The following is a 25,616-nucleotide window of genomic DNA, read 5'->3' on the forward strand; positions in this document are numbered from 1 at the left end:
TAGCCTTGTAGGTTACGATATTTCAAGTGAAAAGTCCAAGTACCTTTAAAATGGGATGTGAGTTTTTGCCTCTGCCATCCTTTCAAACTGCGATATCCTAGCCCTGACAATACTCCATTACCCACTACCAATAGTTTAAATCTATGCCCACTGGTTAGCGATATTTCTGCTGAGGGGTCCTTCCTATCCCCTCTCTACAACCCTTTATAATTTTCTACAACTCCATTAGATGTCCCCTCAAACCCCTCTGTTCCTAAAAATGCAACTGTAACCTCTCTGGAAATTCTCCATTTCTGGCACCAGTTATCCAAAACTTGAATACATTGCTTTCCAGTATGACTGCTTTCTTCCTATAAGTCAGTAAGCAGAACTATATGCAGTACACCAACTGTTGTCTACAGCACGATTATAACTTCCCTATTCTTTGCCTTGTCTAATCAAGGAAAGTATTATTTTGTGCTGCCTTGACCACCTTACATAGAACATAGAACATATTACCTACCTGTTCTGCTACATTTAGAGATTTGTGGACATCTATCCCAAGGTCCCTCTGTTCATCTTCTCAGAATCTTACCATTTATTGTGTAATCCTTTACCCTGTTTGGCCTCCCCAAATGTATATCTCCCATTTCTCTACATTGAATTCTGTTTACCATCTGACCAGTCCACGATAGTGACGTTTAAGGGGCATCTTGACAAATTGACAAATACATGAATAGGGAATAGAGGGATACGGACCCAGGAAGTGTAGAAGATTTTAATTTAGACGGGCAGCATGGTCAGCGCAGGCTTGGAGGGCCGTAGGGCCTGTTCCTATGCTGTACTTTACTTTGTTCAATTGATAGCTCACCTCAACCTATAGCTTTCTTCTTTCTATCAATCATACGGCCAGTTTTCATAGCATCTGCAAAATTCTTAGTTGTGACCTATATATATAAGTCTAGATAAAAATGTGAGGAGTATTCTGCCCTGCCAAGTCCCACTGGAAACTCCAGTCACAAAATCACTCATGGCCATTTGCCTTTGCATCCTGTCACTGAGCTAATTTTGGATCCACTTTGCCACTTTCATGGGCTTTTAATTTTCTGACCAGCCTACCATGTGGGGTCTTGTCATAAGCTTTGCCAAAATCCATGGATCAAACATGCTACCCTCATCGACTTGCTACCCCCTCAAAAAATTCAATTAAGTTGATCTGACATAACCTTTCCTTATCCAATCTGACTGTCCTCGTTTTGATGCCTTTCTAAATGACAACTTGTACAGTTTCTGATTTTTTTTTTCCAATACTTTCTCCATCACCGAGGATTAGGCAGACTGGCCTGTAATTAGTCAGTCCATCCCTTTTCCCCAGTGGTATAACATTGGCCTTGGGTGTGGTGCCAGAGGGCTGCTAGAGAGGATTGAAAAAGGTTGTCAGAGCTATTGTTATTTCCTGGATTGCTTCTCTTAACAGCTTGACTTAGTTTAAGTCTTCAGAATCACACCCATTAAGGTCATTTTGCAAACATTATTTAACCTTGACACTTCTGGTTCCACGACATCTCTTTCATATTTTGTAGCGCACAAAGACTCCGTGAGACGAATAGAGTGAAGTCGATGAGGCTTTATTAAGCGTGTCTGTTCCCCCGCAGCTCGATAGTAGAATGGCCTGCGGGGGAGGACTCCGGCTTCTTATACTCCGCCTTCAGGGCGGAGCTAGAGGTCAATGGCCAACCAGGACCCGGGATCTGTCAGCCAATGACATTAGGGCTTCCAGTCCCACATAACCCCTAATACATACTACCACATTCACCCCTTGTCAAAAATGAACCCGGCGGGGTGATGCTTCGCATGGTGGTAAGGGTTTACAGGGCTGGTCCTGGAAGGAAAACATTCATATGGCAATACAGTATGTACAATTTTGTCCTGTTTCAACTATTTACAGAAGGTATCGGGAGAAAAGCAAAATGTTCTTGTGAAAAGTCCATGTATTGATTTAGATCGACGCCACGAGTCGGTTGGGCGGTCTGGTCGTCCGTGTCGATCGCCTCGGCCCCGGTGGTGGTGGTGGTGCTTGTACCGGTGTTGTCGTCTCCGGGAGCCTTACGGTTTCAGCTTGGGCTTTATTCTTGGTCAGGCCTGAGGGGAGGGGAACCGATCCTCCTGGGAAGGGGGCGGTCGCGGGGTGCGGCGGTGGCAGGAAGGGGGGGGGTTGGGTGAATGGTGTCGGGGGGGTGTGTGTGTTGCCGGCGGGCGCCAGATCCCGCAGGGAGACCGTGTCCTGTCGGCCGTCGGGGTACTCCACGTAAGCGTACTGTGGGTTCGCGTGGAGGAGGTGAACCCTTTCGACCAACGGGTCCGCCTTGTGTGCCCGCACATGCTTTCGGAGCAAGATGGGTCCTGGGGCCGCCAGCCAGGTCGGCAGCGACGTTCCAGATGAGGACCTCCTAGGGAAGACAAGGAGACGCTCATGAGGCGTTTGATTAGTGCTCGTACATAATAGCGACCGGATGGAGTGGAGAGCGTCCTGGAGGACCTCCTGCCACCGTGAAACTGGGAGGTCCCTGGACCGTAGGGCCAGTAGGACGGTCTTCCAGACCGTGCCGTTCTCCCTCTCTACTTGCCCGTTCCCCCGGGGGTTGTAGCTGGTCGTCCTGCTTGAGGCTATGCCCTTGCTGAGCAGGAACTGGCGCAGCTCGTCACTCATGAAAGAGGACCCCCTGTCGCTGTGGACGTATGCGGGGCAACCGAACAGTGTGAAGATGGTGTTCAGGGCTTTAATGACTGTGGCCGCGGTCATGTCAGAGCAGGGAATGGCGAATGGGAAGCGGGAGTATTCGTCCACCACACTAAGGAAGTATGTGTTGCGGTCGGTGGAGGGGAGGGGCCCTTTGAAATCCAGACTAAGGCGTTCAAAGGGGCGGGAAGCCTTAATCAGGTGCGCACCATCCGGCCTGAAAAAATGCGGTTTGCATTCCACGCAGATGTGGCAGTCCCTTGTGACTGTACGGACCTCCTCTAAAGAGTATGGGAGGTTGCGGGACTTGATAAAGTGGAAAAACCGAGTGACCCCCAGGTGGCAGAGGTCCTCGTGGAGGGTTTGGAGGCGGTTAATTTGTGCGTTGGCACATGTGCCGCGGGATAGGGCATCGGACGGCTCGTTCAGCTTTCCGGGACGATACAAGATCTCGTAGTTGAAGGTGGAGAGCTCGATCCTCCACCTTAAGATCTTGTCGTTTTTGATTTTGCCCCGCAGTGCATTATCGAACATGAAGGCTACCGACCGTTGGTCGGTGAGGAGAGTGAATCTCCTGCCGGCCAGGTAATGCCTCCAATGTCGCACAGCTTCCACTATGGCTTGGGCTTCCTTTTCCACTGAAGAGTGACGGATTTCTGAAGCGTGGAGGGTTCGGGATAAAAAGGCCACGGGTCTGCCCGCTTGGTTAAGGGTGGCCGCTAGAGCTACGTCGGAGGCGTCGCTCTCGACCTGGAAGGGTGGGGACTCGTCGATGGCGCGCATCGTGGCCTTTGCGATATCCGCTTTGATGCGGCTGAAGGCCTGGCAAGCCTCTGTCGACAGAGGGAAGGTCATGGTCTGTATTAGGGGGCGGGCCTTGTCTGCGTACTGGGGGACCCACTGGGCGTAGTATGAAAAAAACCCCAGGCAGCGTTTCAGGGCTTTTGAGCAGTGCGGGAGGGGAAATTCCATGAGGGCGTGCATACGTTCGGGGTCGGGGCCTATTATCCCATTGCGCACTACGTAGCCCAGAATGGCTAGCCGGTTGGTGCTAAAAACGCACTTGTCCTCGTTGTACGTGAGGTTCAAGGCTTTGGCGGTCTGGAGGAATCTTTGGAGGTTGGCGTCGTGGTCCTGCTGGTCGTGGCCGCAGATGGTTACATTGTCGAGATACGGGAACGTAGCCCGCAACCCATGTTGATCAACCATTCGGTCCATCTCCCGTTGGAAGACCGAGACCCCGTTTGTGACGTCAAATGGGACCCTTAGGAAATGGTATAATCGCCCGTCTGCCTCGAAGGCTGTGTACTTGCGGTCACTTGGGCGGATGGGGAGCTGATGGTAGGCGGACTTGAGGTCCACGGTGGAGAAGACTTTATATTGGGCAATCCGATTGACCATGCCGGATATGCGGGGGAGAGGGTACGCGTCTAGTTGTGTGTACCTGTTGATGGTCTGGCTATAGTCTATGACCATCCTTTGTTTCTCCCCTGTCTTCACTACTACCACCTGTGCTCTCCAGGGACTATTGCTGGCCTGGATTATGCCTTCCTTTAGTAGCCGCTGGACTTCAGACCGAATGAAGGTCCGGTCCTGGGCGCTGTACCGTCTGCTCCTAGTGGCGACGGGTTTGCAATCCGGGGTGAGGTTCGCAAACAAGGACAGGGGTTGCATCTTGAGGGTAGCGAGGCCGCAGATAGTGAGTGGGTGTATTGGGCCGCCGAATTTGAACGTAAGGCTCTGTAGATTGCACTGGAAATCTAATCCCAGTAATGTGGGGGCGCAGAGTTGGGGAAGGACGTGTAGTTTGTAGTTTTTGAACTCCCTCCCCTGCACCGTTAGGGTAACTATGCAGAAACCTTGGGTCTGTACGGAGTGGGATCCTGCAGCTAGGGAAATCTTTTGTGCGCTGGGATAGGTGGTCAAGGAACAGCGTCTTATCGTGTCGGGGTGGATAAAGCTCTCCGTGCTCCCGGAGTCGACTAGGCATGGTGTCTCGTGCCCGTTTATTAGCACCGTTGTCGTTGTCGTCTGGAGTGTCCGGGGCTGAGCTTGATCGAGCGTAATTGAAGCGAGACGTGGTTGTAGTAGTGGAGCGTCTTCCTCGAACCCCGTGAAGCCGTCGACACTGGGGTCCGTTGTTGCCGTCCAAGATGGCGTCGGGGATGAACAAAATGGCTGCCCCCATACATCGCACATGGATGGGGGGTCACAAGATAGCGGCGGGGGTGGACAAAATGGCCGCCCCCACGCGTCGTACAGGTCTGGGGTGGTGCAAGATGGCGGCGCCCTTCCTCCCCTCGTGGTGGCCGGGACCCAAAATGGCGGCGTCTGCGGGTCGCACATGGGGCGCTGGGGGGGGTTGGGGAGCGTTAGGACCGCGCGGGGCTCCCTCGTCTTTGGGGACAGCGGTGGTCGGGACCCAAATTGGTAGCGCCGGCGGGTCATACGGGGGGGGGGGGGTAACGGGGAGCGTAAGCGGCGTGCAGGGCTCCCTGTTCTCCCGGGACCGCAGTGGTCGGGACCCAGAGCGGCTGCGCCTGCGGGTCGTACATGGGGTGCTGGGGGGGGTTGGGGAGCGTAAGCGGCTTGCAGGGCTCCCTGGTCTCCCGGGACAGCGGCGACCTCGCGGGACCAGCACACAACCGCTAAATGGCCCTTTTTCCCGCAGCTCTTGCAGATTGCTGCGCGGGCCGGGCAGCGCTGCCGGGGGTGTTTCGCCTGGCCGCAGAAATAGCAGCGGGCGCCCCCGGTGCGACTTGGCGTTTGGACCGCGCAAGCCTGTGGGGTGTCCGGGGGGGGTGGGTTTGTCGCGACGGGTACGTACGGAGCCCAATGGGCTGCCGCGCGGTCGGGGCCGTAGGCGCGGGTATTACGCGCGGCCACGTCTCGGGAGGCTGCTAGGGCCCGTGCCTCTGAGAGTCCTAGCGACTCTTTTTCTAGAAGTCTTCGGCGGATTTGGGAGGAATTCATACCTGCCACAAAAGCATCGCGCATTAACATGTCCGTGTGTTCATTTGCGTTCACCGAAGGGCAGCTGCAGGCTCGTCCCAAAATCAGCAGCGCGACGTAGAATTCGTCCATCGATTCTCCGGGACTTTGCCGTCTCGTCGCGGGCTGGTAGCGAGCGTAGATTTGGTTAACTGGGCGGACATAGAGACTTTTCAGTGCTGCGAACGCCGTCTGGAAATCTTCCGCGTCTTCGATGAGGGAGAAAATCTCCGTGCTTAACCTCGAGTGCAGGACCTGTAGTTTTTGGTCTTCTGTGACCCGGCCGGTGGCCGTTCTGAGGTAGGCCTCGAAACAAGTCTGCCAGTGCTTGAAGGCTGCTGCCGCGTTCACTGCGTGGGGGCTGATCCTCAGGCATTCCAGGATGATCCTGAGCTCCATAGTCCTTTTTAGGCACGCTTAATAAATTGTAGCGCACAAAGACTCCGTGAGACGAATAGAGTGAAGTCGATGAGGCTTTATTAAGCGTGTCTGTTCCCCCGCAGCTCGATAGTAGAATGGCCTGCGGGGGAGGACTCCGGCTTCTTATACTCCTTCAGGGCGGAGCTAGAGGTCAACAGCCAACCAGGACCCGGGATCTGTCAGCCAATGACATTAGGGCTTCCAGTCCCACATGACCCCTAATACATACTACCACATATTTTTTAACCATTCATACTTCAGTGGCCTCCACCTAAGTAACCTGAGAATGCCTTCTGTTTCGGAGAAGGCCAGCAGTCTTTTCTGCACCTCCTTTAGTCAAGTCTTCAATGCAATCACAATAAAAAGGGGAGTTTTTCCATTTTCTGGACGCCAAAGTTATTTTCCATCATGTAGCTCTGACAGAGGTTTAGCACCAACAAAAACCCCTTTGCTTTATAGCTGCCTCACTAGATTGCCACTGTTTCTGCAGTTCCTTCACATTCCCTTCATCTATCTGTTTCTCATTTATGGGTATAAGGTGGGAAAGTGGAGTTAAGACTTATCACATCAGATCAGTCATGGGGAGGAATTCTCCCAAAAAAGTGTCATTCTGGGTGGGAAAATCAGTACAAACCCCACTGGCTGGTCCGGTGGGATTCCCATCGCAAATCTCCTATTCTTAGTCATTTGTCCGGAGCCAGGGGTGAAACCTGCCAAGAACATGATGTGTGGGACTCAAAGACACCGGCAAATCAGGCCTCTCAGAGTTTGGGGCGGTACCTTTGAAGGGGATCCTGCCGATCTTAAAGTTGAAAGAGAGTCATGGGTTGTAACAGCTTGGCTTGTAACAATGGGATGTGGAGCAGCAATGATTGAGGTTATGCAGCAGAAGACCTGGACAGTGCGCATAGGGCATAATGAGGGATTTCACACCCTTTCAAATAATAAACTGAACATGATTATTAGTTTTCCCAGGAGAAATTGCAGGGATTTACTAGAATGCTATCCGGGATAAGGAACAGAGAGGCCTCGGGCGATTTCAGGAGCTCAAAATTATGCAGGGTTATGGTAGAGTAAATAGTTTCCACCGACAGGGCCTCAATAGCCAGAGGACTCAGATTTATGGTAATTGTCAAAGAACCAGAGGGGGGATGAGAAATGTATTTACCCAGTGTGTTAATGAAATACACTACCTGAAGAGGTGGGGAAAGCAGGTTCAACAGAAACTTTCAAGGGGGAATTGGGTGATTATCTGGGAGTGGAATAGAATTCCAGGCCCATGGGGAAAGACGAGTGTGAGTGGGACTAATCTGGTTACACTTTTTAAAAACCCCAACACAGTCACGGGATGGGGGTGGCCTCCTCCAGTGTTCTCTGATGCTACAAGTGGATCTTTCCCTTGCATTGAGTGCATTTCATCACAATTTTGTCCTGTGCGCCAGTTGACACTTTAGTTGCGTAGCAGTAAGGCTCCGGAAACTATTTGTTGATCTAAATAAACCTCTATTAATTATTATCTCTGTTGGAGGCTTTTTCAAAGCCCAAGCTGCAGAAATACCAAAGCTGTAGCACTCTGGACTGTAGCAGTTGAAAAATGCTGGCTCTTGTTTTGAAAGAAGCTTTGAAGATTCGGCTGAAAAGGTGCGCAGCAGGGCACCCCAGATTTTGGTCATGTTTTTCTTTCTCTGAATGGTGCATTCAAATGGAGAGGCTGTGTACTTGTGTCTGCTTGTCTCTTTATTTGCTCCTTGTTGCATAGGTTGCACTGGCAAGGCCAGCATTTATTGCCAATACTTTGTTTCTCAGAAACTATGGAGATGGGCCTTCCCAAGCCCTGCCTGGCCTAGTGGCAAGATGAGTGCTCCCTTGTTGTGTTAGGTGAGCAATTTCAGAATTCTTGCCCAGCACTGTTGAGGGAATGGCGTTTTGTATCCGATTCAGGATGATGTTTCCATTCCTGCACTTGTTAGAGGTTGCAGGGGAGAGATGTACTGTTGCAGTAGCTTTGGGTGGGTTACTGCAGTGAATGTTGTAGATCACACACACACACTGCAGTGACAGCACGCCAGTGGCAGAGGGCGTGGATTTTGGGTGCAGTGAATAGGACGCCGATCAAGCAAATTGCTTTGTCTTAGATGCTGTTGAACGTCTTGATTGTTGCAACTGCACCCATCCAGGCGAATGATACATAGTTTTAACAATAAAAAGAAAATGCTGGATTTGCACAGCAGGTAAAGACCAAAGGGTCAACATTGACCTGAAACTTAACTCTGTTTCTCTCCACAGATGCCGCCTGAAGTGCTGTGTTTTTCCAGCTATTATAAACACAGACCAGACCCCAACAGTGGCTAGCATATTAGACTGAAACCCTAATATCTTAGTTTATTTGTAAGGCTGTGCAGAAAGAATGATTTGTTCCAGGAGTGATTGCATGAAGAAATAAGGCTTTGTTATTTTGACGACAACAACTTTATTGTGACTTCAATATTAAACTTTTTTACTTCACACCCAGTTTCCTTTAAACAACAAGAAAATAAAGATACAGTTCTCAATCTATCTTAATGTGCGATAATTGTGGACTCAGCTTCAGGCAGATCAGAATTCAATTCCTCTCCAAAGCTTTCTCCAAAAAACTCTCTTTCCACAGATCTCTCCACAAGCTGCTTTTCTCCACAGCTTCTCAAAATGTCTCTCTGCATTCCTTGGCTCCACCCAGCAATGGCCTCCATCTCCCCAAGCTGCAAAACAAATTATCTCTGCAGGCTGCAAAGCACAATAACTCCCTGGGGACTTTCCCAATCAAACCACAGTGCATTAACCCAGATTGAAAAGCACAATTCTTTGTTAACCACTCTGGCTGCTAAAAGCACCCAGGCCCTGCAAAACTATTCTTTATTTTTTAAAAAGGTGACCATTGCAGTTAAACACACTCTAACCCGGCCTTTTAACCCTTAAGTTGCCCAATACATAGAACCCAATATTCTTGACGTCTTCCCGTCGTCACACCAGCATTTTCTGCTTTCTTTTCACATTTCCACTTTGCTTTTTTTGAGTTTTTTTGAAGACAGTAAGGCAATTTAGGGTGACATAGCAGTGCAGTACTGAGTAAGATGCTGCACTGTTGGATGTCAGTGCCGGCAGCCCTTTCCGGTTAGCTTCTACTGCTTCCCATTGTGTGTCACCTGCAAGAGAAAGGGAAATATGACAGTGTAGGACAGGACAACACAGCTGCCAATTAACTGGAGAGGTTGCGGATGAGTTCTACCGCAAGGACTAAGTGAAGATTTCATTGGGACAGCTTGAAGAGGAACACAATGGATATGCCCAATGACATGCTTGATGCATTGAGATGCCTGCTAGAGAATCTGCAGTCAGTGTCAAAGAGCATGGTGTTACAAATATGAAGTTTGTAGGATTTGTACCTTTTAGGCCTGCCTATTTATGATTCTATTTAGTTTAGGATCAAATGGAGGAATGAAGGGGTCATGAGATCTGTTCTGAATTCTGCCCAACAACAAGCTTGGGTGGCTTAGTTGCTAACGGTTAGAGGGGACCCCAGATTGTCATACTGGGAAAAAGATATTCATACATGTTAACAATGAGCAGACTAGTTTTGCTGACAGTAGATGGATTGCTGGCCTCACAGGGAGGTGTTAGGAATATCACATTTTGCAAACAGCTGAAATTTAAACTGTTTTCAATTACAAGCTAGAATGGAGTTGGGGGTTGTAAGATAGTTAATAAACATTTCTACTTGGATACTAGACCTATTGATTCATGTTGCCATGGAGATGGCCTTTTGAGAGGAAAACAGACCATAGAAAGCCATTGTATTCTCAGCTTGCAACGTTTCTTTAAGATGCCCCTGAACCTCATTGACAGGTCAGTCTGCAAGAGTCTGAGAGATAGATAGAGGCAGCCAGTCTCAGTTTCTTTCCATGCAGAATGTAGGTGGGAGTTTGAGCTCAGATTGAAGGGACAAAGTTTGTAAGGATTTAAATGTGGCTGAAAGATTGCCGAGCTTTGGTTTGAGAGATGAAACCCCAGGGTAACCCTCACTGAAAGTCAGCTCAGGCTCGGAAGTTATTTGCTGGAAAAGGAAAAAGGAAACAAAACATTGGGAACTGAAATAGCTTTCGACTGGTTCCTGGAAAATGATGTGTCCACAAAGAGGACAGAATAGTATTTGATTTATAAATTTAAAGTACCCAATTATTTTTTTTCCAATTAAGGGGCAATTTAGCGTGGCCAATCCACCTATCCTGAACATATTTTGATTGTGGGGGTCAGACCCATGCAGACATGGGGAGAATGTGCAAACTCCACACGGACGGTGACCCGGGGCTAGGATCGAACCCGGGTCCTCCGCGCCATAGGCAGCAGTGCTAACTACTGCACCACCATGCCGCCCTGGGACAGAATAGTATAACCGTGAAAGGGGATCTTCGGTTGTTTTAAAAGCTAAATGGGGAAACCTTTCTGTAGTTTAGCATTTCAGTTGCCAACTGAATAGTACTTGGGCAATGGCTGAGGTTTTCTGGCCCCGCAGTGGAGGGACCTGCACGGGAGATGTGGTGGGCCAGCCAAAAGTCCATTGACAATTGGTGTGACCGGATGATCCGGGCATCAGGCCGGGCTGGAAAATCCTGTCCAATGTTGTTTTTAGTTTGTTAGTTACAGTAAAAGTCTTAAGACATGAAATCTTGTCATGTGATCTTTCCAGTTAGTCACTCAATATTCAAACACTTTTTAAAAAGCTATCAACCAATGGAGGAGTGTGGCATCAACTGGGTTCAGGGCTTCGTGCAGAGTTTGGAGCTTTCCAACATGGAAATTGTAGCCAATTTCACTTGCACGGGTGGACTAAAGTTCCCTCTAATTTCCCTTTGCTGGGCATGGCCCATTTCTTTTTGCATGTTTCCTTTTTGGAGACTTCTGCACAGGCATGCATTTTTGAAAAAATGGCTCTTATGCATTGCCGGTCCCATGTGCCCACGTTCTCCATTGCTGCACAGCCATCAGTGCACATAGCTTTTGAGAAAGTATTGATTGACAGCATGAATGCACAGTGGTTAGCACTGTTGCTTCACAGCGCCAGGGACTCAGGTTCGATTCCCGGCTTGGTTCACTGTCTGTGCGGAGTCTGCACGTTCTCCCTGTGTCTATGTGGGGTTCCTCCGGGTGCTCCGGTTTCCTCCCAGAAGCCCCGAAAGACGTGCTATTAGATGAATTGCACATTCTGAATTCTCCCACCATATACCCGAACAGGCGCCGGAATGTGGCGACAAGGGGCTTTTTACAGTAACTTCATTGCAGTGTCAATGTAAGCCTACTTGTGACAATAAAGATTATTTTTTAAAATGTGGACCCAACTGAAGGGGGTGTCCAGAGATGAGACCTCATTAAACTGAATAGCTAGGTTAACACTAGAATAGTTCTACATAAATTAGTTTATTAAGGATCGGGATTAATCATAGAAAGTAATCATTATTAACTATTAAACCTGTTTTTTAGGACATAACAGTAATAATCATTTCAACTCTAGCTACAAGCAGTGGCCACAATGCAAGATTGGATTTAAGCTAGCTAACTTGCCCATGTTTATGAGACACCACAAGATGTGTGCTTAGCAGATTACATAGTCAACTCAGTAAACAGGATTTATCTGTGGCCCCAATATCCTGTCTCAAACATTCCATGGAGTAAAGAGGAAACCAGCTCTGGTATCCTGCCCCTGGATAAACAGTGAGGTGGTCAGGAACTGACTGTGATACAAGGTGGGAATGTCCAAAAAACAACTTTAGAATGGACACAAGGTCATGGTAAACAACAGGTGACAGGATGGGGTTAAATCATGAGCTAATCACAATTCATCATTTTATTTAAAGTAATTTTACTGGATAATATAGAAGTGACAGCTCCAGGAATTGCATCAAGATCAACTGGGGTGGGCTATTGATTTTTGGAAAATCCTATAATTGACGTGTTTTTATCAGTGTTAGGCAGATTGATCTTGGCATTTATCCAGATCTCTCTCTCTCTCATGTACACGAAACCAAGCTTGGGATAATAAAGCCGTCTTAGCCAGTTTGATGTACCTGCTCTGTTTATTAAGCTAAGCCATAACTATGAGGGAGGAACCCCACGTAAAGGCTGGCTCAATACTCAGCCCTTGGGCATGCTCCTACACCAACCAAGTAGCAGCATCTGACTGATCTGTCAGCTTCCATTTCTGGTGAAGACATGCGAAGGGAATGTACAAGATTTATTAATTGACTTTGTATGTAATTTGGCATGAATAGTTTTATAATTTGGTTTAGATCATTTTGTTTAGTAAAGCCTTTCATTTTTGCATTGTGGCCAAGCAAGCACTGATGGTCAGTGACAAAGGGAAGGTGCGGTGCGGGACTTTGGTGAATGGGGAATTGGGCTTGAGGTTACAAGAATCGCACTCAGTGAAATTCTCCAGGCAAGGGCTGCCTAGGTTGTGATCTCCCTTTCTCTTCTTCCTCCTCCGCAAGCTCATTAGCTGCTCACCGTGTAGCTGGTGGAAGGGCTGTCCCCTCATGATGGTGTGGTTGTACAACATGCAGCAGACTACACAAATCTTGACTCCCATTCTGCTGAGTACTGCAGACTCCTGCAGATGGTCCAGGCAGTGGATGTGATGCTTCAGCATGCCTTTGCTCCACACCATTGGATTGGATTGGATTTGTTTATTGTCACATGTACCGAGGTACAGTGAAAAGTATTTTTCTGCAAACAGTTCAACAGATAATTAAGTACATGAAAAGGAAATAAAAGAAAATACATAATGGGGCAACACAATGTAACTACATCTTTGCTACAGAAGGCTGTGGAGACACTGAGTGTCTTTAAAACAGAGATAGATAGGTTATGGGGATCAGGGGTTATGGGCAGGAGCATGGGGATGAGAAAATATCAGCCATGATTGAATGGCAGAGCAGACTCGATGGGCCAAGTGGCCTAATTCTGCTCCTATGTCTTATGGTCTTATAAGCAACGGCATCGGATGAAGCATACAGGGGTGTAGTGTTAATGAGGTCAGTCCATAAGAGGGTCGTTTAGGAATCTGGTAACCGTGGGGAAGGTGCTGTTTTTGAGTCTGTTCATGTGTGTTCTCAGACTTCTGTATCTCCTGCCCGATGGAAGAAGTTGGTAGAGTGAGTAAGCCGGGTAGGAGGGGTATTTGATTATGCTGGCCGCTTTCCCCAGGCAGAGGGATGTGTAGATGGAGTCAATGGATGGGAGGCAGGTTTGTGTGATGGACTGGGCTGTGTTCACGACTCTGATGTTTGTTGCGGTCATGGGCCGAGCAGTTGCCATAACAGGCTGTGATGCAGCCAGATAGCATGCTTTTTATGGTGCATCTGTAAAAGTTGATAAGAGTTAATATTGACATGCCAAATTTCCTTAGTTTCCTGAGGAAGTATAGGCGCTGTTGTACTTTCTTGGTGGTAGCGTCGACGTGGGTGGACCAGAACAGATTTTAGGTGATGTGTACCCCATGGAATTTGAAATTGTCAACCATCTCCACCTCGGCCCCATTGATGCTGACAGGGGTTTGTACAGTACTTTGCTTCCTGAAGTCAATTACCAGCTCTTTGGTTTTGCTGGCATTGAGGGAGCGATTGTTGTCGCTGCACCACTCCACTAGGTTCTCTATCTCCCTCCTGTATTCGGACTCATCGTTATTCGAGATTCGGACCACTATGGTCGTATCGTCAGCAAACGTGTAGATGGAGTTGGAACCAAATTTTGCCACGCAGTTGTGTGTGTATAGGGAGTAGAGTAGGGGGCTAAGTACGCAGCCTTGCGGGGCCCCAATATTGAGAACTATTGTGGAGGAGGTGTTGTCGTTTATTCTTACTGATTGTGGTCTGTGGGTCAGAAAGTCAATGATCCAGTTGCAGAGTGAGGAGCCAAGTCCTAGGTTTTGGAGCTTTGATGTGAGCTTGGCTAGGATTATGATGTTGAAGGCGGAGCTGTAGTCAATAAATAGGAGTCTGATGTAGGAGTCCTTGTTGTCAAGATGCTCTCGGGATGAGTGTAGGGCCAGGAAAATGGCATCTGATGTGGACCGGTTGCAGCGGTATGTGAATTGCAGTGGATCAAGGCGTTCTGGGAGTATGGAGGTGATGCGCTTCATGACCAACCTCTCGAACACCTTCATTATGACTGAAGTCAGGGCCACCGGACGGTAGTCATTGAGGCACAGTGCCTGGTTCTTCTTTGGTACCGGTATGATGGTGGTCTTCTTGAAGCAGGTGGGGACCTCGGAGTGGAGTAGGGACAGGTTAAAGATGTCCGCGAACACATCTGCCAGCTGGTCCGTGCAGGCTCTGAGTGCACGACCAGGGATCCCGTCCGGGCCCGTCGCCTTCCGAGGGTTCACTTTCAGCATGACTGCGACCACGATATCAAGCATCGACCTGCATGATTCACTTCTATGGTCAAATACCAACTGCATTCTGAGTGGAATCCTTTTCACTTCTGGAATAGGACAGAGTTGACGTGTGGCACCTGCAAAGCAATGTGCATTGAGGCAGTGACATCCTGCAGTATGGCAATGCCTACAATCTTACAGAAGCCACATGTTCCCTCAGCCATCTTTCTCTGGCAAGAATAAAATGTAGTTAACGCTCTTTGAATTGAGAGCACTCGGACCCTTGGGCTAGCTACATTTGTTGGCAAACTCTGAATCTCCAGCTTCAGCCTGGAAGGAATCGGACACAAAAGCATTTATCGCCTCAAGTCACCTTCACAGCTACTGGCAATGTGGTTCTTTTCCTGCTCTGTGGTTGTGGCTGCAGCAAGTGACAGATTTCAGCCAGAAGCCCAGGCATCTCTCATTATTCAGGTCACACAATTGTTCTTTGAACACCAGGGCTGGTTGTGGCCTCCTGCTGTGAGCCTCTCCTCCCCCCCCACCTCCTTTTCTTTCTTCCAGTAGCTTCCCTGGCTACTGGGCGCCTGCCCATTCTCCTGGTCACACCAAATTCCAAGAGGTACACCTACTAATGCAACTATATCTGGGAGCAGCTAATTTGTACAGAAGCCCTGGGGTCAGCAAAGAGTTCGGCTGCACGTGTCACTCCACTCCCTGCACACACTTACACCTTCAAACCACTTTGGAAAACATCAAACACTTGTGGAATTGTAACAAAAACAACCAGAAAAACCAGCCAGTAATGAGCCTGTAAGTAGTCCCTGATCCTGTCAAACAGAGCTGTGAAGAGGCTGCTTCGTCCTGCTTTTGAGAGGCTAAGAGCAAGTGCTGCCAGGAATGTTGAACACCAAAATGATAGAGTTGGTGTCAAATCATCAGGTCGCACTGATTGACGACATGATTTCCCGCTTACCCTACCTCCGATGCACAATCACTGCCTCCGCAATGATTCCTCCTTCGCGATGGTGTCGGGGCAATTTTCTCCACAGGGGTGCATGAACCTCACCAATGACATCTTGCAGCTCTTGGGACATTCAACGTGCCCAAAAAGCAGGTACTAATGGAACATATTCTTGGCCCAAAATGTGCTGATTGCATCATCAGCAAAGCAAGCTCTGAAAAATGACTGAGCCTGACAGCAGGAGGGAGATCAGTAATCAGAATAGACACTGCCATTAACCTCATACTTAAATAAGCAGTCACCTCAACTGTGAATGCTAATTTAGCCCCTCGCTTCTGTCAGCCTAAGTAACTCTCCCTAATCAGCTCCCTTGATGAGGCCATTGGTGATTGAAACAACAATATTCCACACAAATGTCAATGGAAATAGATTTCTTTTCAGAGTTGATCATAATTCTTTACAACTTTGAAAGGGGAACTGTGTCTTTATTATGTTAAAATGAGGTCAGGAAACTGTAGATGCATTACCTGTTGTCTAGAGAATTGAACTGAATTTCATTCTGAAATGTAGCTTTTTAAGCGAGGGTTTTCAATCATAAGAGGCCTATGGGGATGCACATGGGGTGCCTGAGAGGTCATTGGATTTCTGTCAATCTAGGACCACTCATATTGCACACCATGAATATAGTATCTCCCAATTGTGTATTCTACATATTTTTTTAATTTTGCTATTTATATAAAAAATTTTGCATTGGCGTTATTATTTTTTGATATCGGGCATTGTCTTTCTGAAGTTAGGACGAGAAAATCCCTGAAATATGTCCGTATTCGCAGAGGGTTTCCAGAAGCGTGTCACTATTTACAGGGGGTCACCGGGAGTGTCAGTATTTACTGGAGATCCACGCGAGTATGAGGGTATTTACAGGGAGTCCCTGGGAGTGTGTAGTTAGTTACAGGGGAGTCTCTGGAGTGTGTCAGTATTTACAGGAGGCCCTAGGAGTGTGCCAGAACTTACTGGGAGACTTTGGGAGTGTGCCCATATTTACCGGAGGCCATAGGAGTGTGCCAGTATTTGCAGCGGGCCCCAGGAGTGTGCTGATATTTACAGGGGGTTGGATCCCAGTGATATTTTGGTATTTATGGAGCATCCCTGGGAGTGTGTTGGTATCTACGGGGGAATCCCTGATGTGTGCTGGCATTTAAAAGAGGACCCAAGAGTGTTTTGCATAAGTTCTAGGTATTATTTGAACTTAAATTCAATTTTGTTCTTTAATATTTTAACAAGGGCACCAGGGGACAGTCCGGTGAAATAACTCCGGAAACTTTACTTAAGTTTATAAATTAATACTTAACAAAGCAGGACAGTGAATTCACAGGCATACTATGGCTCTTGCTTTCCGGTTCAGCTTAGGGCACGAGGCGACACTCTGCTTCCGTTCTCTCCCCGTAAACTCTGGGTTCTCCTGCTATCCTGTGGACAACAGACAATGCAAACAAAAACTTCACTTTCAAACTTGGTGTGCACCTTGCTCACTGAATGCTGCTGTTTATTAACTCTTTCCCCACAACGTGATCAATGATGTTATTGCATTCTGATTGTTCTAAATGAAGCAAGCTTAATTCATAATTGGCTCAAGAGGTGCGTGACCAATCTGTGATTGGTCCAGGGGAACATGATCAGTTTCTAAAAGGTTTCTAATGGCTGATGTTCATCTATTGATGTCATTTCCCATAGCCCTCTGATTGGCCTTCTAAGGTGTCAATTATTTGTGGGACCACCGCTCTCATTAAAGATTGTTCCTATCACCTCTTGCTAAGATTAAAGCCTGTTTTATGGTATCTTCCTTGCTGATTTGTATAGGTGGGGGGGTGGGGAAGTATGCTGTCTTATCCTTATGAATGATGCCTTGAGCCCGTCATTGTGGGCTATTATTCGATGCAAACTCCTCATTAAATCAAACCTTATCAGTGACTGTTTACGGGGCCCTCTGTCGGTGTTGGGACTTGGACTGAGTCACTTCAATGTTAGACCAAAGAATAAAATGATAAAGTAGTTTACAATTAAAAACTATGTATATCTAATACCGAAAGTTACAATGCAAGTTGTACTTAAAGTTATACAATGCGACTGTACAATATAAGTGCAGAGCAAGAGTCACTGTTTAAAATGTGACATTCTAAACCAGTCTCCCTATGCATATAGTTAACAAATAGTGTTGAATAATAAAGATCTAAAGAACTGTACAATTACAGCTAATGACAAACTGTCACAAAGTGTAACTCTAAACAAAGTTAAAGTTCCATGTACATAGATCCCTGAAAGTTGCCACCCAGGTTGAGAGGGTTGTTAAGAAGGCGTACGGTGTGTTAGCTTTTATTGGTAGAGGGATTGAGTTTAGGAGCCATGAGGTCATGTTGCAGCTATACAAAACTCTGGTGCGGCCGCATTTGGAGTATTGCGTGCAGTTCTGGTCGCCGCATTATAGGAAGGATGTGGAAGCATTGGAAAGGGTGCAGAGGAGATTTACCAGAATGTTGCCTAGTATGGAGGGGCGATCTTATGAGGAAAGGCTGAGGGACTTGAGGCTGTTTTTGTTAGAGAGAAGAAGGTTAAGAGGTGACTTAATTGAGGCATACAAGATGATCAGAGGATTGGATAGGGTGGACAGTGAGAGCCTTTTACCTCGGATGGTGATGTCTAGCACGAGGGGACATACCTTTAAATTGAGGGGAGATAGATATAAGACAGATGTCAGAGGTAGGTTCTCTACTCAGAGAGTAGTAAGGGTGTGGAATGCCCTGCCTGCAACAGTAGTGGACTCGCCAACACTAAGGACATTCAAATGGTCATTGGGTAGACATATGGACAATAAGGGAATAGTGTAGATGGGCTTTAGAGTGGTCTCACAGGTCGGCGCAACATCGAGGGCCGAAGGGCCTGTACTGCGCTGTAATGTTCTATGCTCTATGTTCTATGTAATTGCTTCTTCTTAAAACCCAAAGGCAGCATGGTAGCACAGTGGATAGCACTGCTGCCTCACGGCGCAGTGGTCCCAGGTTCGATCCCGGCTCTGGGTCACTGCCCGTGTGGAGTTTGCACATTCACCCGTGTTTGCGTGGGTTTCGTCCCCACAACCCAAAGATGTGCAGAGTAGGTGGATTGGCCACGCTAAATTGCCCCTTAATTGGAAAAAATTGAGCGCTCTAAATTTATTTTAAAAACCTATAAGCTAAACCAATGGGCGGCACGGTAGCACAGTGGTTAGCACTTTTGCTTCGCAGCGCCAGGATCCCAGTTTCGATTCCTGGTTTGTGTCACTGTCTGAGGAGTCTGCACGTTCTCCCTGTGTCTGTGTGGGTTTCCTCCGGCTGCTCCGGTTTCTTCCCACAGGACCCGAAAGACATGCTGTTAGATAATTTGGATATTCTGAATTCTCCCTCCGTGTATCTGAGAAGGCGCCGGAATGTGGCGACTCGGGGCTTTTCACAGTAACTTCATTGCAGTGTTAATGTAAGCCTACTTGTGTCAATAAATATTATATATATTATATAATGTAAGACCATCTGCTGTTATACTTCCTTCTCTTGCATCCACAAATTCTGCTAGCCTTTTTGCTGGTAACAAATTTAAGCTGCCCATTCAATCTTGACGTCATACATCACCACCTTAAGGGCACATGTTTTTTGTCAAGTTTGAGTGTGATGATACGACCAAGATATGTGATGAGCTTGCGTCCCAGAATTCAGCATAAAACCACACTGGGTTGGCGTACTTCAATTGTGTGCAAACTAAATTGAAACTAATCATTAAACATCGGTTTCCCTACACTTGGCATTTGCAGAGGCTGCCCAGAAGTGTTGTCGTTATTTGCCAGGGTCCGCCAGGTAAGTGCCGCTATTTGCAGGGGATATCAGGGATATCAAGATGAGGCACACAACAGGTAGCATATTTCCCTATTTAAATTTGAGGCCCTGCAGTTGTGTTTACAAAACCAATCTACTTGTAATAAAATAATCGCATCTCTTTTACATCTTGACAGATTTCACCAGAGATATTGCAGCCAGTTTGATGGAGCCTGAAGGCAGTTGGCAACACAGACGAATGATCCTTTACTCATGCTTTTATGAAAAAGACTTGTCAGTTTGTTGAGTAATTGCCTTTCACTGGTCCCGGAAAATCCCAACAGCCACATGTCCAAAGCAAATCTCTGTGGTTAGCTCAACACACTGTAGTTTTGACTCTACTTTATTTAAATTGTCGCATTTCTTGGGCTTTCTCCGTACAAATCACCATTTAACCCAAAGCAGACAGGGGAGTGAAGATGATAAAGTACTGGGGCGAGATCCCGGTATCATCCACTCAGCCCAGCCGGAGCTCTTTCGACCTGTTGCAACGGGAATTCCGGACGGTGGAAATCCAGGACCCTCCGCTACACCAGCCCTCAGCCGACAGGCCCCGGCCAGCAACCACGCTGGACGTGCCATCTGAGCCCTGCGGCCTGACCGTCCACACCATTCAACTGTTGCAGTACAACCGGCGGTTGCGGAGCCTCGTTGCCGCCGCTCAGGCGCAGTGCCAGCCGCAGCTGGAAGGAGTGAAGGCCGAGGAGGCTGAGGCCCTGCCACCAGCACCCAACTCACCGCCCATCCCAGAGGAGCTGCTGCCTATGGACAGTAAAAGTCCAAAGCTGTCTTTCCAGTTGAGGCACAGTGACCCAGAGAGCGACTTCTACAGGTGAGTTTGAAAATGCTTGGATGGCAAAGAAGGGAATAAAAGCTTGCATTGACACAACACTTTTTATCAACTCCACACATTCCAAAGCATTTTACAGCTAGTTATGAAGTGTGTTCATTGTTGAGATGTAAGAATCATAGAATCACTACAGTGCAGAAGGAGACCAATTGGCCCATCGAGTCTGCACCAACCGTCTGATAATAGAACAAAGTTCCACAAACCACAACATGACAATGATCAGATCGCCATCTGTTTATCATTGATCATAGAATTTACAGTGCAGAATGATGTTGTCCAAGGTATGAATGTTGGTCTAAGCATTTTGAAATAGGGGCGGTCTTGTGAGTAGCATCCCCGTCTCTGAGCCAGAAGCTCCGGGTTCGAATCCCACCCCAGGACTTGATGGTCAAGGAAAGGGCGTTCACAAGGTGTTTGAGTTTCAATCTACAAAATCCTTCCAACACATGGCAGGAGCAGGCAGTAAGAGCAGGCGAGACCTCTGGTCAGCCATGATTAATACAGAGTGGCACACCTCAAGCTATGAGCCTCTGGTGACAGGCTTATGTCCTGTTTCAGGAAAACTGGCTATGGAAACACTAGGTGTGGGAAAAGAAACAACAAATCCTTTGACATAGTGTTTATCTGCATGTGCACATGGTGACTTCAGTTTATGATGATGGCACCTCTGAGAGTGCAGCACTCTTTCAGTGCTTGGCCTAGTTTAGGTGCTGCACACTGTAGAGGGAGACTTGAATCTACAACCTTCTGACTGAGGTGAGAGTGCTGCCAGAAAGCTCTGGTTGGATTGTGTCATGAGTTGGAATGATCTATCGAGGTGTTGCGATAGAATGTTCTTCAAGGTATAATAATGATAATTGGGAAAAAACAGTGATTTAGATTTCGACAAGGCACTTGAAGATGAGCTGTATCCTTCTATGTTATCGCAATTGATTTTTCTTTTACACTGGTTATAAATCTGCTGTATTGATTCTGCTATGGTTAGGTCAAGTGATTTGTTGCAACAAATCATTTGCTACTGTTAAGATCTACTCAACACAGCACTTTCACTGCTTCCAGAGCTACTTTTGGGCAAAATTGCAGTACAGTTTACAAGAATGTTGTCAGGGCTAGAAAAGTGTAGCTACAAGTAGAGATGGGATAGCTTGCGGTTATTTTCCTTTTAACAAAGGTGGCTGAGGGGTGACTTGATTGAGGTGTACAAAATTATGAGGGGAAAAGAAGGAGTGGGCAGGATAAAGTTGTTTCCCTTGGTGGAGAATTCTAGAACCAGGGGACATAGATTCAAGATAAGAGGCAGAAGGTGTAGAGGAGGTATGGGGAGGAACGTTTTTACGCTGAGGGTAGTGGGAGTCTGGAATTCGTTGTCCGAGTTGGTGGTAGAGTCAGAGATCCTGAACTCTTTTTGAAAGTACCTGGATCTGCACCTTCCGTGCTGTAAGATGCAGGGCTGTGGGCCGGGTGCAGGAAGGTGTGTAAGTGTAGAAATTCATGGGACTTGTCTCACTTACATTGGTATTTTAAGCGGAAATGGGTATATATTTGAAGGAAAGAAACGTTGTAGCTATAAGGAAAGAGCAGGATATAGGACTTATTGGTTAGTTCTTTGAAAGAACCAGCACAGTCACAATGGGCTGAATGGCCTATGTGCCATTATTCTCATGGGATTTAGTGGTTATCCAAATTGGTTTCACTACGGACGGTGTTGCTCTGAATTTAATTCACTTAACACACGTATACCTACCTGGCAGGGGTTATGGGCAGTACGGTAGCATAGTGGTTAACGCTATGGCTTCACAGCACCAGGGTCCCAGGTTCGATTCCCGGTTTGGGTCACTGTCTGTGCGGAGCCTGCACGTTCTCCCGGTGTTTCCTCCGGGTGCTCCATCCTCCCACAAGTCCCGAAAGATGTGCTTGTTAGGTGAATTGGACATTCTGAATTCTCCCTCTGTGTACCCGAACAGGCGCTGGAATGTGGCAACCAGGGGCTTTTCACAGTAACTTCATTGCAGTGTTAATGTAAGCCTACTTTTGACAATAAAGATTATTATTATTATTCTCCAAACGCCCCTACACCTTCAGTTTGTTAGAATCAAGGTTTGTCTTAACTGTTTCCTACTAACTCATTTTTATCCCCCCCCCCCCCCCCCCCACCCCTCGAGACATCAACGTTTGGAGCTCCATGCCTCCCTCCATCTTCTCATAAATCTAAAGGTTTTTAAAACATAAAATTGAGGTCACCGAATCATTAGTTTGTTTTCACTCTGGGACTTTGGGGTCATGCTTTCCCCATAAAGCAGGTTTATGTCTATGGTTATCTACTCCCCAGAAATCATAGCAAAAGTCCAATAGGCTTGTCCATTTACACATAAGCATGATTTTAAATAAGGATGATCTCATTTTTACAATGCCTTAATTACCCCTGCTGCAGCCACTGTGTCTGCCTGTCTTTTAAACCAGGATTTCTACAAACCAGATTGCAGGAGATACATACAATGCTAACCCAGGACTTTAACAATTACTGCATCAGATACGTATAATAGAATATATAGCTGAAATTTCTACAATCATCACATTGACCATCCCTAACTGCTGTTGAGAAAGTGGTGGCGGACCACTGTCCAAGCAGCTGGTACACTGGGCGTTCCAGAGTTTTGGCCCAGTGAAAGAACAGCGATATAGTTCCAAGTCAGGGTGGTGTGTGCCTTGGAGAGGAGCTTGCAGGTGGTGATGTTCCCATGCATCAGCTACCCTTGTCCCTCCAGGTGAGTAGAGGTCACAGGCTTTGAAGGTGTTATAAAAGAACCTTGGCGAGCTGCTGTAGTGCGTCTTGTAGGTGGTGCACACTGCTGCTATTGTGATCCGTGGTGAAGGGAGTGAGTGTTTAAGGTGATAAATGGTGTGCTGATCAAGGCTTCTTGTCCAGGTTGGTGTTGAGCTTCTTGCTGTTCTCGCTGCACATGTCCAGGCAAATGGAGAGTACTTCAGAGAGCAGATGGAAGCCTTTCAACTCAACATGCCTGTGCCAGCTCTTTGGAAGAGCGACCTAATTAGCCCCACTCCCTGCTCTTTTCCCATATCCCTGAAAATTAACTTTTTGTAAATTAATTCTGCAAATCAATTAAGCACATTAGCAGCTTTAAACAAAGGAGCATGGATGAGATATGTGCGGTGGGATTCCTCCCTACCCGGCGGGATGGAGTGGCGTGAACCACTCAGGCGTCGGGCCGCCCCAAAGGTGCAGATTTCTCCGCACCTTTAGGGGCGAGGCCCACGCCGGAGTTGTTGCCGTCCCGCCGGCTGGCATGGAAGGCCTTTGGCACCACGCCAGCCGGGGCCGAAGGGACTCCGCCGGCCGGCGGAAGTCCGCGCATGCGCGGGAGCTTCAGCGGCTGCTGACTTCATCCCCGCGCATGTGCAGGGGGCGTTCATCGATGCGTCGGCCATCGCGGAGACCTACACGGCCGACGGGTAGTAAAAGAGTGCCCCCACGGCACAGGCCCGCCTGCGGGCCAGGCCACCGTGGGGGCACCCCCCGGGGCCAGATCGACCCACGCCCCCCCCCCCCTCCAGGACCCCGGAGCCCGCTTATGCCGCCTGGTCCCGCTGGTAAGGGAGGTGGTTTAATTCACGCCGGCAGGACCGGCATTACAGCAGCAAGACATCGGCCCATCGCAGGCCGGAGAATCGCCGGGGTGCCCGCAGACCGGGGCGGCGGATTTCCTCCGGTGCCGGAGAATTCAGTGGCCGGCGGGGGCGGGATTCACGCCCGTGATCTCTCCTAGCTTAAATGGAATCCTTAACGTCTGGAAACCCGCTGCAAGGTATTCCCTCGCCCGCTGAACGCCGGGATCCATCCGGATTGCAAACATGCTCACCTAGCAACCCCCTACCTCGACCAGCGCCCGGATATGTAAACAGCGCCCTGGAGCCCGCCAGACGCAACCACCTATCTTCCACAAGAGCTGATATCTGCCATCGGATCCCAGGATCATCCAGCAGCAGCCACCGACCGAGGAAGCGAGGGAAATGCGCCGGTCTGCAGGTTAGACTGAAGCAACGCGGTTTCAAGACCCCTCTCCCCAGCATACTCCTGGCTAACGTCCAAGCGATCGAAAACAAGCTGGATGAACGTAATGCCAGACTTACCTCTCAGAGGGAAGTAAGAGTCTGCTGTGTGCTCTGTTTCACAGAGACATCGCTCACCCCCGCCTCACCGGACTGTGCCATACAACCTGACGGCTTCTCAATTCACCGGGCGGACCGCAAGGCATCATCAGGCAAAGCGAAGGGTGGAGGGGTGTGCCTCCTCATCAACTCCTCCTGGTGCTTGGATGTGACGACTCTGGCGACCTACTGCTCCCAGTCCTCGAATACCTGACTGTGAAGTGCCGCCCATATTATCTTCCACATGAGTTCACTTCAGCCATTATCACAGCGGTCTACATCCCACCCCAGGCAGAAGTGAGGAAGGCGCTGGACGAACTATACACAGTAATAAACAACTAAGAAACAGAACACCCGGAGGCCTTGTTTATCGTGGCCGGAGACTTCAACAAGGCCAACCTCAAGAGTGTACTGCCAAAATTCAGCCAGCACATCTCCTGTCCCACCAGGGGCGACAACACTCTTGACCACTGCTACGCAAAAATCAAGGGCGCCTACCGTTCTATCCCCCGACCGCACTTTGGGAAATCAGACCATAAGACGGTACTCCTTCTCCCGGCATACAAGCAGAAACTCAAGCGGGAGAATCCAGCCAAGAAGGTTGTGCAGTGCTGGTCCGAGGAGACAGAAGAGCTCTTACGTGACTGCTTAGAGACAGTGGACTGGTCCATATTTAAGAACTCAGTGACCAACTTGAATGAGTATGCCACCACCGTCACAGACTTCATCAGCAAATGTGTGGACGACTACGTGCCAAAGAAAGCAGTACGTGCGTTCCCCAACCGGAAACCATGGCTCAATCGCGAGATTGACTCCCTGCTGAAGGACAGGTCTGAGGCGTTCAAGTCAGACGACGCTGACCTATACAAGAAATCCAGGTACGACCTCCCCAAAGCCATCCGAGATGCCAAGAGAGAATATCAAACCAAGCTAAGAGTCACAGACAGACTCTCGGCGGTTGTGGCAAGGACTAAACAACATAACGGGCTGCAAAGCGAAGTCGAACAATATCTCTGGCAGCAGCGCACCCTTCCCCGATGAACTCAATGCATTCTATGCTCGGTTCGAGCAGGTAACCAACAATCCACTGTCGAGTGCCCCAGCAGCCATTCACCCATACCCACCATCACAGCTTCCGAAGTCAGATTGGCCTTCCTGAAAGTGAACCCTCGGAAGGCGACGGGTCCGGACGGGAT

General features: G+C 48.3%; 1 protein-coding gene across 3 annotated transcripts in view; it reads left to right on the forward strand.

Moving 5' to 3' along the window:
• The window catches only part of supt7l (SPT7 like, STAGA complex subunit gamma), a 51,423-nt gene that overhangs the window by 10,883 nt on the left and 14,924 nt on the right, over positions 1–25,616 (forward strand). For all 3 annotated transcript variants that reach the window (XM_072500166.1, XM_072500165.1, XM_072500167.1), the window contains one exon: positions 19,541–20,235. In XM_072500166.1, coding sequence (XP_072356267.1) covers positions 19,823–20,235 — 413 coding nt within the window. In that variant the 5' untranslated portion in view covers positions 19,541–19,822. The remainder of the gene's footprint in view (positions 1–19,540; positions 20,236–25,616) is intronic.

Source organism: Scyliorhinus torazame, chromosome 4 (genome assembly GCF_047496885.1).
Source record: "Scyliorhinus torazame isolate Kashiwa2021f chromosome 4, sScyTor2.1, whole genome shotgun sequence".
NCBI classification, from domain to species: domain Eukaryota; kingdom Metazoa; phylum Chordata; class Chondrichthyes; order Carcharhiniformes; family Scyliorhinidae; genus Scyliorhinus; species Scyliorhinus torazame.